Source organism: Cydia splendana, chromosome 18 (genome assembly GCF_910591565.1).
Source record: "Cydia splendana chromosome 18, ilCydSple1.2, whole genome shotgun sequence".
Classification (NCBI taxonomy): domain Eukaryota; kingdom Metazoa; phylum Arthropoda; class Insecta; order Lepidoptera; family Tortricidae; genus Cydia; species Cydia splendana.
In genome coordinates, this window is record NC_085977.1 from 3,531,501 (window position 1) to 3,546,606 (window position 15,106).

Consider the following 15,106-nt stretch of genomic DNA (forward strand, 5'->3'; position numbering starts at 1 on the left):
AACTATGACTACTATGAGAAATAAATGTGGTCTCTCTCTCTCTCTCTCTCTCTCTCTCTCCTTCTTTCTTATCCGTGTTCTGTCTTGTTCTGTTTCTATCTCTTTCTGTATTAGTTTTAAGTTTTAGTTTTAATTTTAGGTGCCCTGAAAACCAGCGCCGTGTCTTACAGACACTGCTTATGCTGAGCGGCATCCTATTTGGTGTACGTTTTTTTTGTACTTATTTAATTTGCTGTACCTAACGTATGTTTTTATGCCAAATAAATATTTTCTATTTCTATTAAACTGTATCGTGTTACATATCAATTTTTTTTTTTATAATTTTAGAATAAATAGTTTAGCAGTTATTTAAGAAAATAGCCAAAAATGACCATTGTCCCCCCCCCCCCCCTTTTCTCCGAAATACTGGGTCTAAAATTTTGAAAAAAATACACGAAATAGTTCTTTACCAATAATACATGACAGGAAAACCTATTAGAAATATGCAGTCAAGCGTAAGTCGGACTTAATGTACGGAACCCTTGGAACGCGAGTCCGACTCGCACTTGGCCGGTTTTTATGATATCATTCATTTTCCTCAACACTATGCGAATCGTCAGTGTGTGAGTCAGTCGCCTCTTTTGTTGAACTTCGGGGAACTATAACAAAAGTCTACCTTTTTAAAAATAATAGAGAATATCTACTTTTAAACACAAAGTTTAAGGTAGTCAGTATGTTTATAGTTATACTCGAATTGTGCGCGTGTTTTGTGCTGTGTTTAGGGCAGAATAAAGTTAAAGATCCGCAATATAAAATGAATTTAACTAAATTCAGTGACTCGACGGGCAATTTTTCAATAGAGTTGTTATATCACGTGGCAGAACAGCAAGAGGATCAAAACTTCGTCTTGTCCCCGTTCGCAGCGTGGACAATGTTAGCGGTGACTTCAGAGGGCGCATTGGGCAAGACCCGTCAAGAACTGCTCTCCGCCTTACGGTTTGACAGAAACAGCCCAAGAACAACAGTTAGGTATTACTACCAAGAAATCGCGCGATGGCTTGTCGTCAACAGAACGACGGCCCAATTTACGAAATTCAACGGAATATTCATGGACAGGGATGAATGGCAAGGAATTGAAGATAGCTTCCGTCAAATTGCGGAGAAGATTTATAATACAGATGCAGTTAATTTAAACTTCAAAAACAATGCCGCAGCTTCCACCATCAACCGAGCTGTATCTTTAACTACCGAAGACAGGATTCCCACATTAATTGATGAAAGTCATTTGAATAACACACATCTGCTTATCACCAGTGCTGTATATTTCAAAGGGCAATGGACTTCGCCATTTAATGATGCTACAGTTAAACGAGATTTCTTTAACAGTATTGGAGAGAAAATTGGTGAAGTGAACATGATGTATAATAGACACACATACCCATTTGCTAATATTAGTGAACTTCAAGCAAGTGTGATCGAGTTGCCTTATGGTGTGGAAAACCATATGTCTATGATATTAATGCTGCCAAACCCCGATATCACTCTAGAAGATATGTTCTTAAACTTCCTGAAAGCGAATCTTAAGACAGTATTTCAAGAGCTGAGAGTCTCTCAAGAAGAGCGTGGTGATGTTGAAATAGATTGTTTCATCCCACGCTACAAAATTGTTTCAAATTTTGAATTAAACGAAATTTTGAAATATGGTATGGGAATATATGACCTGTTTGACCCAAAGAAAGTCGTCTTGGGTAGGTTGGCCCGGAGGCCCATTCGTGATACAAAGGTCGTACATAAAACAGAAATTGATGTTACAGAAGAAAGTACCACCGGTACCACGTCATCCGTTAATACAGCTCCCGAATTTGCAAATGATAGTAAAGTTACAACATTAGAAGCTAACCGGCCATTCAGTTTTTTTATTATGGAAAAACACACGAACACTATTGTTTTGGAAGGTGTTTACCGAAAGCCTATTTTGTATTGAGTTGCGAAAAGAATTTGAATATCAAAAAGACCCAAATATTCCTGGTTATATAAAATTTATTTTAAGATGTTTGATCGCATATAATGAGAGTGGGTATTTTTTAGATATTTAAGACTTCATATTTAAAAAATTTTAAAGATCCAATTTAAAATGTTACCGCTTTTTTAGATACAATTAATATATACTTGGTCAAGCAGATCTTGTCAGTAGAAAAAGGCGGCAAATTTGAAAAATGTAGGCGCGAAGGGATATCGTCTCATAGAAAATTTGAATTTCGCGCCTTTTTTTTTAAATTAATATAGAAGTAATGTTCTAGATTTTTTTGGTTGTTTGTATACTTACCTACCTATCAGCAACTATCAGGTATCGATGTAAATATATCCGCATTGCTCGGGGTTCCCCGGCCTTTAAACATTTGTGGAATTTCACAAGAATTAACTGCTCAATATGCTTTTCTTATTCTATTTCAATTCGACATAAGATTCGGGTCCACATTTCTTTGGCTAGTTCTTGTCAGAGGTTCGTATGCATCGATACCTTCTACTTTCAAAGAAATTTTAAAATGATAAAAACTGTTGTACAAATTAGCGGTTATTATAAGCTTTTATCTAGTTTCACCTGACCGTTGTCTGTCTGTCTGTATGTCTGTCTGTTTGTCTGTAATAAAATTTTGCAAGTTAAATTTGATCCACTTCCCGGTTTCCGATTGAGCTGAAATTTTGCATACATACGTAAGTCGGGTGACAATGCAATATTATGATGTCATCGAGCTGATCTGATGATGGAGACCGGAGGTGGCCATAGGAACTCTGTAATAAAACAACGAAACCTAATTGTGTTTGGGGTTTTTAGAATTGCCTCAATGAGTATTAGTTGCCTGTGGAAAGAAAAGTACAGTCAGCGATAAAAGCTTGTACCAAAAATTTAATTTTTGCCAAAAACTATTTTTTTTTTGTGATTAGTTTCTTTTCTTATACCTACTTCAGTTGCTACTTTAAGAAGTAAGTACCTACCTAGTTTATTTATAATACTTATTTTTAATTAAACAAAAGTAACAAGGAGTCATTACATAGTACCGGTCAAATGGAGTTTCTGTGGACGGGTCAGGAACATAAGACAATATTTTTTACTACGAACTAATCTATTAACTTGTTGAAAAAAAATACCCTAAGACTGGTAAATCCTGATTGTAAAAAATGACTACACTGCTGTCAGCCACGTTCATACATACATATAATTGGGGAATATTTCTTTTGTCTAATGTTAGTATCAAAGTATCAAAAACAAGGTTGATTTTTATTAAATTATTTATCTGCAATTAGTGAGGTCACCTGACGATATTTTAAAAGACCTCTATTTTTAATCAGTCAAATAAAGTAAAGAAATAATAATAAGGATGTATCAACGAAAACCAGAAATATAATAAATATGATTTAATTTAAACTAAGATCACATCACAAACAAGCGTATCACTCTAATCACTCGCCCTCAGGAATGTCTCCTCTATGGACAACAGGTTTCTTTTTCCTAACAACGCGTCGCCGAATCGGTTTGGCGTGGCCAGACACAGGTCCTGCCTCTACTGCAGGTGCAGGCGTAGCTTCTTGCAACACTTGCGTTCCAGGTGGATAGTTCTCTATTCCCGTCGTTGTTGGCTCTTGACTCACTGCTTCAGTCATCGTTGCTTCCTGTAGTTGCACAGCTATGCTGTTGTGCCCATCATCCTTAAGCGTTATGGTTGACCCGTCAGGATTGCTAGACTTAAATGAGAAAGTTGAACCGGGAGTGAAATCTGGTACTATAATTGGATTGTTGGCTAAGGTGTCCTGGCTGTTGAAAGTCGGTCCAGAAGGATATGGCATAGGGTTTGATTGCACTGGCATTGGAATTGTGGGATTTGGCGTAGCGATTGTTGGGCTTGGCATAACGTTTGTTGGGGTAATAGGACTCGCAGGTATTGGCACAGCTGACGGGTTCTGTTCGATGTGGACATCCCCAGGGTTCTCTTGAGGATTTATTGCGATTGGAGACAGATTAGTCTTAACGCCGTTTGGAAACTCATCAGAGTATTGATATACGCCATCGCTTGTTACTTGCTTGTACGAGAAGGAAGAAGAGGCTTTGTCCTTTTGTACTTCTGGCGTTCGCGAGTTGATCATCGGAGCTGACGGCTTAGTATTTCTGTGCTCAATGAAGTTAATGGTTGGCTGAGTGTGCGCAAGAAGCTGATTTTCTTGGCTTGTAACTTGCTTGTAAGAGAAGGAAGAAGGTACGGTGTTCTTATGAATTTGCGGCGTTCGCGAGTTGATCATTGGAGATAGAGCTGATGGCCCAGAATGGCTGTGCTCCATAGAGTTGAGGGTTGGCTCTGAAGGTGAATGAGGCTGATGTTCTTGACTTGTAACTTGCTTGTAAGAAAAAGATGAAGGCGGCGATGCTTCCGTTGCTGCTTGTGGTGCTGACATGGGCATAATTGGGGCTGGTACAAATGGTGCTGGATTTAATTTAATGGGCTTGTGTTCTACCACATTGATAGAAGCAGGTGGAACCAGCGGTGTTAGAGTTGACAAACCTTGATTAGGTTGAAGCATCGAGTTGACTTTTTTTACATCTCTTACGGGGTCTTCGACATTCACAACCGTGAATGGATTAGGATTGCTATGACTGATCTGTTTGTATGAATAAGTCAGTGGCACGGGCGCAAGTGGATCAATTACGGTAAAAGGACTGTCAATATGTACTGCGGCATGAGCACTATCTTCATCAATGCACCCTTGTACCGGGGAAGTGGCTGCGCTCAATGGCGGAGGAGGAGCGAATGTGTCCACAACCGGTTCATCAACAGGTCCAACTGGAGGATGGCTTCCCTGCAAGCTGTTCACCAACTTGTATGAATATGAAGCAGAAACAGGCGTTGAGGGCTTAACAGCATTAGGATTTACCGGGTTAATGGGGAAAGGACCACTGTACATCGGAGATTCAAATACGCGAACTTTGCCTTGTGGGAATGGCGTTTCCATGTTAGCAGGAGGAGGAAATGGTTTACCTTGTTCAGTGGTTAAACTAGACCCACCGTAGCTTGTCATGGAACCGTCGCTGTTAATATGTCGGTAGTTAAACGAATTCGCTCCTGGTGCTATCGGTACATTCACTGGCTGAATTGACGGAACGCTCACAAATTCTGTTGGAACTGGAACTGCAAGGAGAGGTGGTCTGTTATATTTTGCCCCTGCGGCCACTTTCTCAATTCTGTCGGTAATATGCGGTGGGGGGATCGGGTGGGGCATCCCATGGACAACTATTGCAGGACTCGAACCTTGTTCTTCAAACATACTCGATCCAGTGTACGTAGTCATTTTTCCGGCTCCAATTTGTTTGTATGAAAATGAACTCGGAGGAGGCGGTAAACCTGGCGAAACAGAAATAGGTACAGGATTATATTCAACTACATTAACCGGATCAGCTGGAACACCTCCATCAATGCTTATTCTGCCGTCGGCATATCCGTGGCTAAAAGAATATGCTCCATGACCAGTTGGATGATGTCTGAAGGGATTTTGCTTCGGTAAACCGGGAACGTTCATTGGGGTGGTGGGTATTCCATTATCCGTGACTATCACAGCGCTATTTGCTCCAGATGCTAAATGCGTAGTCATTCCACCATTGACGTCCATTTGTGAATAAGAATATCCTGTAGGCACTGGTGGTACAGGCCTTACCACTGCGGCATTAATTGCGACTGGTGTTGGCGCAACGTCTAGATAGGGACCTCTAGGATGAGATGCAATTGCAGCTACTTTCTCGATTCTGTCCATTAAAAACATAGGGGATGGAGGAATTCCTGTTTCAGTGACCACCACTGCTCCTGGCTTCCTAAATGTTGGAGGCAATCCCATGTAAGATGTCATTTTACCATCTTGTATTTGCTGATAAGCGTATGTAACGGGTTGAGCGACTTCTGCGACGAAAATTTTCGATACCTTCGGCAGTACTGGAACTGGCAAACGTACAGGAATTTTTCTAACTCTATCAATGATGAATGGTAGTGTCTTACCACTCTCTGTCACTCTCACGCCGTTCCCTAACTCAAGGGAGCTGGTGTAAGTCGTCAGTGATCCGTCTTGGTTTACCTGCTTGTACGAATATTGGGTTGGAAATACTGGGACCTTTGGGGGCTGTACCAGAACTGGGACAGGTTGAAAAGGCAGAGTGACAGCAGGCGCTGCGCATGGCTTAATTGGTTTAACAATGATCTGAGCCTTGGATGGTAATAGACTTACTTCTTTTAGCACTTCTGCTTTTCCGCTCAGAATTCCCGATGTTAATAGATTCTTGACTCCTAAGAGCGCGTTGTAGGTTTCGTTTAAGGTGCTGGTGCCGAGATAGGATCCAACGATGCCTATATGTGAATTTGGCGGTATTTTCTCGTAGATAGCTGGTTCGAGGGTTCCCTTGGGGACAGCTTTGATGACGACATCGTTGAAGCCGGGGATGCTGTAGAACTTGACGTCAGGGGCTTCGGGCTGGGTGCAGTTCGGCTTATTGCAGCTGAACAGTTTGTTGATGATCAGGTCCTTAATCTGGTGGAGGTGGCGACGCGGCCGGTCTTCCGCCAGAGCTGTGGCCAACCATGCCAGAATTATACACTGAAAATAAATAATATAATTTATTAGCATGGTCGTTTTTTTTATTTTAATTAAAACAAAGAGTTATTTGAATTAGTATGAACTATTGGGTCTATTTTTTGTTGCCGAGGAATGAAAAAAAGGCATTTTCTGACTAGGTAGGTTCCTTCCTGAGGTCTGGTAAAAGGTCTAAATCAGAAATGCCTGGTTCCACCGAATACTATACATAGTGCTTTTCTCAAACATGTGGGGAAATACAGTAAAAATATTATATATTTAACGAATTTCTCATACGTTATGTTGTCAATGTTGCATGCACACAACATCGCGTACAGTTCAGTCTAAAGGCCCCAGTACACAATGGGCCATCGCCGGCCACTCCAAGGGACACAGCCATGCCGTAGAATGAGATAGCATTATCACTTGCTCCCTCTAACGCATAAATGCGTCCCTTGGAGTGGCCGGCGATGGCCCATTGTGTACTGGGGCCTTTAGACTAAATGAGAGATTTCCGAGCATGTTTGAGAAAAAACAATAGGGGAAGGTCGGGTAAAGCGAACACCCCAGGCAAAGCGAATTCGGGCTCCCAATCCTAAACTATTCGACTTTGTCGCACCACGCGCCTATATGATGTTCAGGATCCTTCGCTCTATGAGCGTCAAGCGTCACAGGGAGCGGTCGCTGCGAGCGTCGTCGGTGAGCAGTCAAAATGTGTTTTTAGTGCAAAATATTCGATTTTGAAAGGTAAGTACATTGTATGTTATTTTGTCATAGTAATTATCTCGAATTTGAATTCAAGATGCTTCTATTGCATATTAAAGTATCTTTCTTTTACAACGCATTTCTTTTAAAACAATCCAACCATTATTTTTTTTTTTTAATCTTAATTTCTTTAATTGACTGAATGGGCAAAGTGGATCAGGCAAAGCGGATAGCGTGTTCACTTTGAATTTATTAGGTAATTTTTTTATATGATAATATTTTGTTACAGATGGTATATAATTATCAAAAAAAACAGTCATTGCTCCTGGCTAACAGATGTCATGGAAATGGCTATCAAAACGTGGATTCGCTGTGTTAAAATGTCTTCAGAAATGCCGTGAAGACTTATGCTTATGAAATCAGTGAAAATATGTCAAAAGTTACTTGTGATAGCTTTTTCTAATTAATATTATTGAAATGATCTTATATTGATTAATTTTCACTTAGTTATTAAGTTCCCTAAGATTTTATGAGTGACATTTGCTTTGCCTGGAGGCCTGTTTCACTTTGCCCGGCACCCTGGGCAAAGCGAATAAAATATTTTTTTTTACGTTTTGTTCAAAATTGCAGCAATTATTAAACATTGGAGGCTAGTGTTGTTTTAAATTAAAAGTGTATTAAATAAAAACTTATTATTGACAATATTTCATTTCTTCCTTGTTAAATTTTCCTGTTATGTCAAGTCAAAGCTTAAGGTGTTCACTATACGCGGACTTCCCCTACCTACTAGGTACATTAAATAATCTACCTAGTCACTCCGTTGTCTGTTATAAAATAAATAAAAATAAATAAACAAGGGATCAATAAAAGTTTCGCTGAATATTCACCACAACTGATGTTTTAATACGAAACGTTTATAAAATTAGAATAGGTACCTACAGTTCGTTTTTTCGCCCATGAGCCCGTTTTAAGGGCGACTCACGCTATAACGGTCCGGGCCCGGGCCGCGACGCCCGACACTTATTTTTTTATAACAGGTGACGGTGATCACGTGACGATTTCTATAGAAAACTAAAGTGCCGGACGCCCCGGCCCGGGCCCAGACCGTTGTAGAGTGAGTCATCCTCTTTACACATCGATTAGTGTTAAAATGCAAAGTTCATACATTTGCTACTTACGTTCAACAGCAAATGTATGAACTCGCACAATGTGTAAATAGTCACCTATTTACATTTTACATTACATTTACACCCAGCATATGAATGTCATACTTAAAAACAACTTCTCCTAGTACATAATCAACCTAACATAAAAATCTGGCTGTCCCATATAAAACGATATCAGAGGGCTTAGCCAAGATGTCAATCGTACATCGACAAACACCAAGTGAAAAGAAAAAGCGGCCAAGTGCGAGTCGGATTCGCCCATGAAGGGTTCCGTAGCAGCAAGTAACATAATAAAATTGCGGTTTACGATTTATGACGTATTAAAAAAAACTACTTACTAGATCTCGTTCAAACCAATTTTCGGTGGAAGTTTAGTTTAGTTAGTTCACCATATATTTTTTTTAGTTTTATCATTCTCTTATTTTAGAAGTTACAGGGAGGGGGGGACACATTTTACCACTTTGGAACTGTCTCTCGCGCAAACTATTCAGTTTAGAATAAAATGATATTTGAAAATATCATTTTTGAAGACCTATCCATAAATACCCCACACGTATGGGTTTGATGACAAAAACATTTTTTAGTTTCAGTTCTAAGTATTAGGAACCCCCAAAATGTATTGTTTTTTTTCTATTTTTGTGTGAAAATCTTAATGCGGTTCACAGAATACATCTACTTACCAAGTTTCAACAGTATAGTTCTTATAGTTTCGGAAAAAAGTGGTTGTGACATACGGACGGACAGACAGACAGACAGACATGACGAATCCATAAGGGTTCCGTTTTTTGCCATTTGGCTACGGAACCCTAATTGTATCAGGAATATCGGGATGACAGATGTTACGAGTACTAACGAAAAGTCACGTGACTGTACACACTTCCATACATTATTTTGGTTTCCTGACGAAGTTAAATGAGCGAAATAGCCAATTGATGCTCTTCGCAATTTCGAAGAACCCCATAGAAACTGTTGTTCAATTATCACCTTTTAAATATTCACCTCGCAAAGTATAGCTAGGCTGGTAAGGGTTGAAAAATCCCTGCATAGGTGATACATCCCCATGCGGGTAGGCTTAGAGCATTTAGTAACTGGAACTGGAGATGTCATCGCTGTCATTTTCTTTACGAAACAGTCTGCCGATTTGTGCGGGGGATGGGACGTCAAATGTATTGCTATTTCTACATGATTTCTACATAACGTACAAATAGCAGAGGCAGAGGGGTAAGCTCTTAATGGCCACTCCAGTTATTACCTAAATGCTCTAAGCCGGTAGGTAATGTACATAAATAGGTAAAGACGGAAGCTCTTGTAATAGATACAAGCGGTTTAAAAAAAAACTCAAAGAGACGCAATAACCATAAGTAAGGTAAAAGAAATTAATTATTTATACTTACATTAATCACCACCAACCGCATAATTTCACTTGTCACTGTTCACTGGCCCCTCGCCCAACACAAACTAACTAAATAATTTACCAATCGCCCCTTTTGTACCGAAGAAAGCTAAAAGTAAATTAACTAATCACATATTATAATCACTTATGATTCAACGCTCAATACATATACAATAATCTCATTTAATTAGAAGGAATTCTACTAATGAGTTTTTACGTATAATAATGAATGATACGAGATTGAGTCAATATTTATTTATTTATCGTTCTTAGAATTAAATTATGATTAATGGAAGACTTTGGTACATATGACTAGATTTTGAAATAAACATGTACCTACTGCAAACTTAAACTAGAATATTACAAGTAAAATGTACTATCTTAAATAAAAACTAAATACTTAGGTACATAAATACATTCAGTCTATAAGGCTAAAAATACTTTACAGAGTAATTTTCTCATAAGCTAAACAAAATTCTACAATTTTCACCAATTCAAACTCAAATTTTATAATGCTCTTTCGACTCACAGTAATTCATTAATTTATTATAGTAACGTTTTGATTGCGTTAATTTGGTTGCCTATAGAATGTCCTAATCGGCTAAAAGATACTTTAGGTCTGGATAATTAAACCCTAGACAGAAAGTCGGCAAAAGAAAAGAGTTAAGGTGAATGATTAGGACACACAAAGCTACATAGAGTACCTAGTTATTGCAAAAACGACTGAGTGAATGTGAAATATCTTGAAGATACTTTTTGGACAATCTTCCAGTTGGCTATCAATTTTAATCTGTTTCATTACCTATATAATCTTAACGTTCAGGAGAAGCATGGCAATTTGCTATGTATCCTAATAGTACATTTCCATACAAGTTACTTGTTTTCGGTATGAAAAAAGAATACCTACTCTTTTCAAAATTCAGAGCCTCTACCATCAGTTTTAACATTGACATAACGCTCACGTCTACGTAATTTACTTTCTGTACATCTCGCTTGCACTATTTCTCGCATATGCGAGTACGAGCGAGATGCATAGAAAGTAAGTTACGTAAACGTGAGCGTTATGTCAATGTCAAAACTGGTGGTAGCCGTACTGCTTTGGAGTGCGAAAGTTCACACATAAAGCAAAGTACAGATGTTATGCATAATTGTTTTCCTTCGTATTTTCTCGGAAACGTTCCTATTTGTCATGCTACTTCAGTAAACCTCAGTACTTTTTGTACCTTTTTGACAGACTGAAATAGCAAGCAATAATTATGCACTACATCTGTATGTGATCTTTCCATAAGCACTAGAAATTTTAAAGGTGACGACACAGAAACAGTACAACATCATATATTCCTAACCGCACCAAGGCACATCTCCGTCAAAGACGTGCCTCTGTATGGGCGGCGCATGGTGTGGTTGCGGAGATCCGTGGAGGAGTTCACACATGAAGCTGATGTAGGTGATGGCAAGCCGGAGGGTCTCGATGCGGGAGAGCCGTTTCTCGTAGGCAAACGTCGGGACCTGGAGAAAGAAAATGTTAGTTTATAATTTTTCAATGGTTAAGGGGTATTAACTTATTGCACGAAGGTAAAGGTCTTTATTTCTGTAAATATTATGTAAACCTGTGTTGTCTGCAATAAAGTGATTACTACTAGGTTCTACTAAAGGTATTCATCATCATCATCATATCAGCCAGAGGACGTCCACTGCTGGACATAGGCCTCCCCCAAAGAGTGCCACAATGACCGGTCTTGCGCCACCCGCATCCAGCGGGTATTATTTTATTCTTATTTGATAAGTAGGTTTCACATCCAAAATAATTATTTAAACTTAATCTAATAAATAACTTATTTTAGTTGCTGAATAAATGAAATTACCAAATAATAATACTAAAGTATCATACTAACAACCACAAATTGTGATTCATTGTAAATACTCTAAAGTCGAGTAAAAACAAACTATCGATATCTGTGTTTTAACGTCGTATCATTTCTAAGTTACCATTAGGTACCCATCAGAATTTATCTTTAGCCTTTCGTAGCAGAATAGCACTTATTGATGACGTCACTTTCTGTGCACCTCCACAACTGTTTCACACACCTCCAGACGTGTTTTGTGTGAGTAATGTCTGGCTGCAACAAACACATCGCCACCCAACTTCTTCATTTGCTTACCTTTCTCCTTAACTTGTCAAAGGCCTCATTCAGGTTGAACATCCGTCGCCTCTCCCGTATATTTGCCGCGCGACGTTGTGCGACGGACGCGACGCGGCGCCGCGGTTTCTTGCCTCATTAGGCATGAAATAGCTTGGTCTTACCTTTCTCCTTAACTTGTCAAAGGCCTCATTCAGGTTGAACATCCGTCGCCTCTCCCGTATATTTGCCGCGCGACGTTGTGCGACGGACGCGACGCGGCGCCGCGGTTTCTTGCCTCATTAGGCATGAAATAGCTTGGTCTTACCTTTCTCCTTAACTTGTCAAAGGCCTCATTCAGGTTGAACATCCGTCGCCTCTCCCGTATGTTTGCCGCGCGACGTTGCGCGACAGACGAGACGCGGCGCCACGGCTTCTTGTCTCATTACCCATGACATATCTTGGTCTTACCTTTCTCATTAACTTGTCAAAAGCCTCGTTCAAGTTGAACATGCGTCTCCTCTCCCGTATGTTTACCGCGCGTCGTTCGGCGACACACGTAACACGCCTCTTACCACAACTTCTTTATCATTAGGTATGATATTTAACGCCTCTTTCTCCGCAACTTGTCAAAAGTCTCGTTCAGATTAAGCATCCGTCGCCTCTCCCGTATATTAACCGCGCGTCATTCCGCGAATGACGCGACGCAACGCCGCGGCTTCTTGCCTCATTAGGGATGAAATTGCTTGGTCTTACCTTTCTCCTCAACTTGTCAAAAGCCTCGTTCAGGTTGAACATGCGTCGCCTCTCCCGGATATTTGCCGCGCGACGTTGCGCGACGGACGCGACGCGACGCCGTGGTTTCTTTCCGCCGGAGGACGCGCGCGACGGGCCGCGGCCACATCCCGCCGCCGACCACACTGTTATTAAAGTTACTATTACAAATACTTCACAATAACAACATTTTTAAATAGGTAAACTTAATAACAGTAAGAATTTACTAGATTGAAAAAATAATTTGTCGTTTCAATAATTGCACACTTTTTCTGCTGCCACGTCACAGGCATAGCCTAGTGTGGGGCCACAGGATATATAATATATTTATTGTTAACAAGGTTTTTTCAAATAAATATTAGGTATTCTATTATTCTATTCTATTCTATTCTCCATTGATATCTCCGGAGGCAAAACAACAGCGCCATAAAATATCAGTCGCTTTTCGGTGACGGAAAACATCGTGAAAACGTAGAGTTGGAGTAGTTAGTGTAACCCCCTTTACGCGAAATAGGCAGAATGGATATAGACTTGCGGAAAATGCATGAAAACACTAACGCAGACTTTGGTAATCCCTGAATATGAAATTACGAGAATCTTGCCTGAAAGTGTTTTTAGCATACCTATATTATTTTAGGATATTTTATCTTACCCAGGTCGGCCGGCGGGAACGCCAGGATGTCGGGGTAGGGCACCGGCGCGGGAGGTGCGTCCCACAGCGGACCGTATGGGGACACCTCGCTGCCCTGGAAAGGCACCAACCCTTTAAACATCAGAAGACCAGGCCCCGTAGACAACATGCCATATATTAACCGCGTATCAAATTGTACTGGTAACCATGATAACTCCAGGTTTAACCGGTTAACCCCGGATTAGTGGAATGGTGCAAGTGGCGTTTACTAGACTTAATGTTACTCTCAAGTTGTCGTGACCAGTAATGTCTAAGAAATAACTAAAGGAATTATCTAAAATACGTACTGCAGATCCGCTCCAAACGTGCGACGTGTCGCTGCCGTATGACATGAGCGGGAAATGAATCTTGATACCTGGCGCCCTCGCTTATCTAGAAAACAGCCACTGCCACCACAGCAGTCCCAGCACCTTTTTTGGAAGCACTAGCACACTCTGGTCAGAACCAGAACCTACCGCGCCGCGAACTGTACTAAATCAAAATACAAATTCATATTTTCATGCTAACATTTTATTAACTTTTCTCACCTTTCAAAAACCAACCCTCGTACACCCTTATTTAAGTCCATTTTTCAGTAACTCTTGGAAAGCGCACCCCTAACCATAGTGTCGCCAGATTTCTGAGCGGTGATTGGTCGGGATAAGGGTGAGTCGAGGGTGGTTGGCTGTGATTGGCTGCAGCGGGTGCATGGGCGGGAGTATCGATTGTAAATGTCTGATCTCGTAATAAAGACTTTCTGAAAACAGGTTTCCATACAAAACAAGTAAGCAAATATAAATATATATGTATTATTAAAAAATCACAATAAGTACTTACCCACTTTAAGAAGTTCTATAATCGAAAGATCACTCTGGATGAGAATAGCTCAGGACCGGGACAAGAGGCGTACTAGAAGAGAGGCCTATTCTCAGCAGTGAGGGATAAAATGATGATGATGATAACATCGAAATGGTATTAAACCATATTAAATCCGGATATTTTTTAAATTGTATATGCTGTGTGGTGTATTTTAGCAGCATTGTAGCGCTTCTGGCCCTGACATGGACCGTGCGCATTTATTTGTAACGTGTCATACCTTAATATTCCTCCAGATTACTAGCATATCCGATGTGTGACGTGGTATTTATGTATTCTGTCTTAAATTGTTTAAGTAATTGTATAATTTAGTGTAACTTTCGTACCTATAGTTTCGCTCTTTAATATTTCTCATGGTGAGCATAGGTAAGTACCTACATGCTTTGGATAGCAGTCACAACCAAAACCAATATTTAAACCTAGGTATATTTAATTGTTAGGTAGCATAGGCGTGCCCACGGTGGGGCAAGGTGGGGCAGTTGCCCCACCCTGGTCTCTGACCATAAGCTAAGAATTTCTGTTTCAACCGAACCCTGTTACAACGTACCCAGCCTCCACTCCTGCCCCACCCCTTATAAAATGCTGCGTACGCCCATGTTAGGTAGGTATAGGTATATATGTTTTGTGTGCCTAATAAAAAAAACCTGCAACGGGGACGAAATCGCGGTCCAGAGGCTTATATAAAATCGTACGTTTACTTTGTCGAGCCGCCATACTTTAATGTTCGAATTTTCACAGATATGTATACCTAAGTTAACTACTTACAGTATCCACTGTATGTGTATTTCACTGTGTAGGGAGTTTCCTCCTGAAAACA

The 15,106-nt window shown here is 40.1% G+C and overlaps 3 protein-coding genes across 3 annotated transcripts; 1 reads left to right on the plus strand and 2 right to left on the minus strand.

Moving 5' to 3' along the window:
- Positions 1-658: 658 nt before the first annotated feature.
- Positions 659-2,003, plus strand: LOC134799197 (serine protease inhibitor 77Ba-like). Its single transcript, XM_063771586.1, has one exon. It carries the CDS (start codon positions 713-715, stop codon positions 1,961-1,963), a length of 1,251 nt encoding a protein of 416 aa, XP_063627656.1. The 5' UTR covers positions 659-712; the 3' UTR covers positions 1,964-2,003.
- A 1,378-nt stretch (positions 2,004-3,381) lies between these two features.
- On the minus strand, positions 3,382-9,947 carry LOC134799302 (mucin-17-like). The gene is made up of 2 exons (XM_063771682.1): positions 9,851-9,947; positions 3,382-6,609 (listed from the first exon to the last, which is right to left on the minus strand). The coding sequence occupies exons 1-2, from the start codon at positions 9,869-9,871 to the stop codon at positions 3,442-3,444; spliced, it is 3,189 nt and encodes a 1,062-aa protein (XP_063627752.1). The 5' UTR covers positions 9,872-9,947; the 3' UTR covers positions 3,382-3,441.
- Positions 9,948-11,190: 1,243 nt separating this feature from the next.
- Positions 11,191-14,154, minus strand: LOC134799686 (protein Fer3-like). Its single transcript, XM_063772125.1, has 4 exons — positions 13,722-14,154; positions 13,396-13,489; positions 12,726-12,889; positions 11,191-11,358 (listed from the first exon to the last, which is right to left on the minus strand). The coding sequence occupies exons 1-4, from the start codon at positions 13,764-13,766 to the stop codon at positions 11,191-11,193; spliced, it is 471 nt and encodes a 156-aa protein (XP_063628195.1). The 5' UTR covers positions 13,767-14,154.
- Between the last annotated feature and the right edge of the window lie 952 nt (positions 14,155-15,106).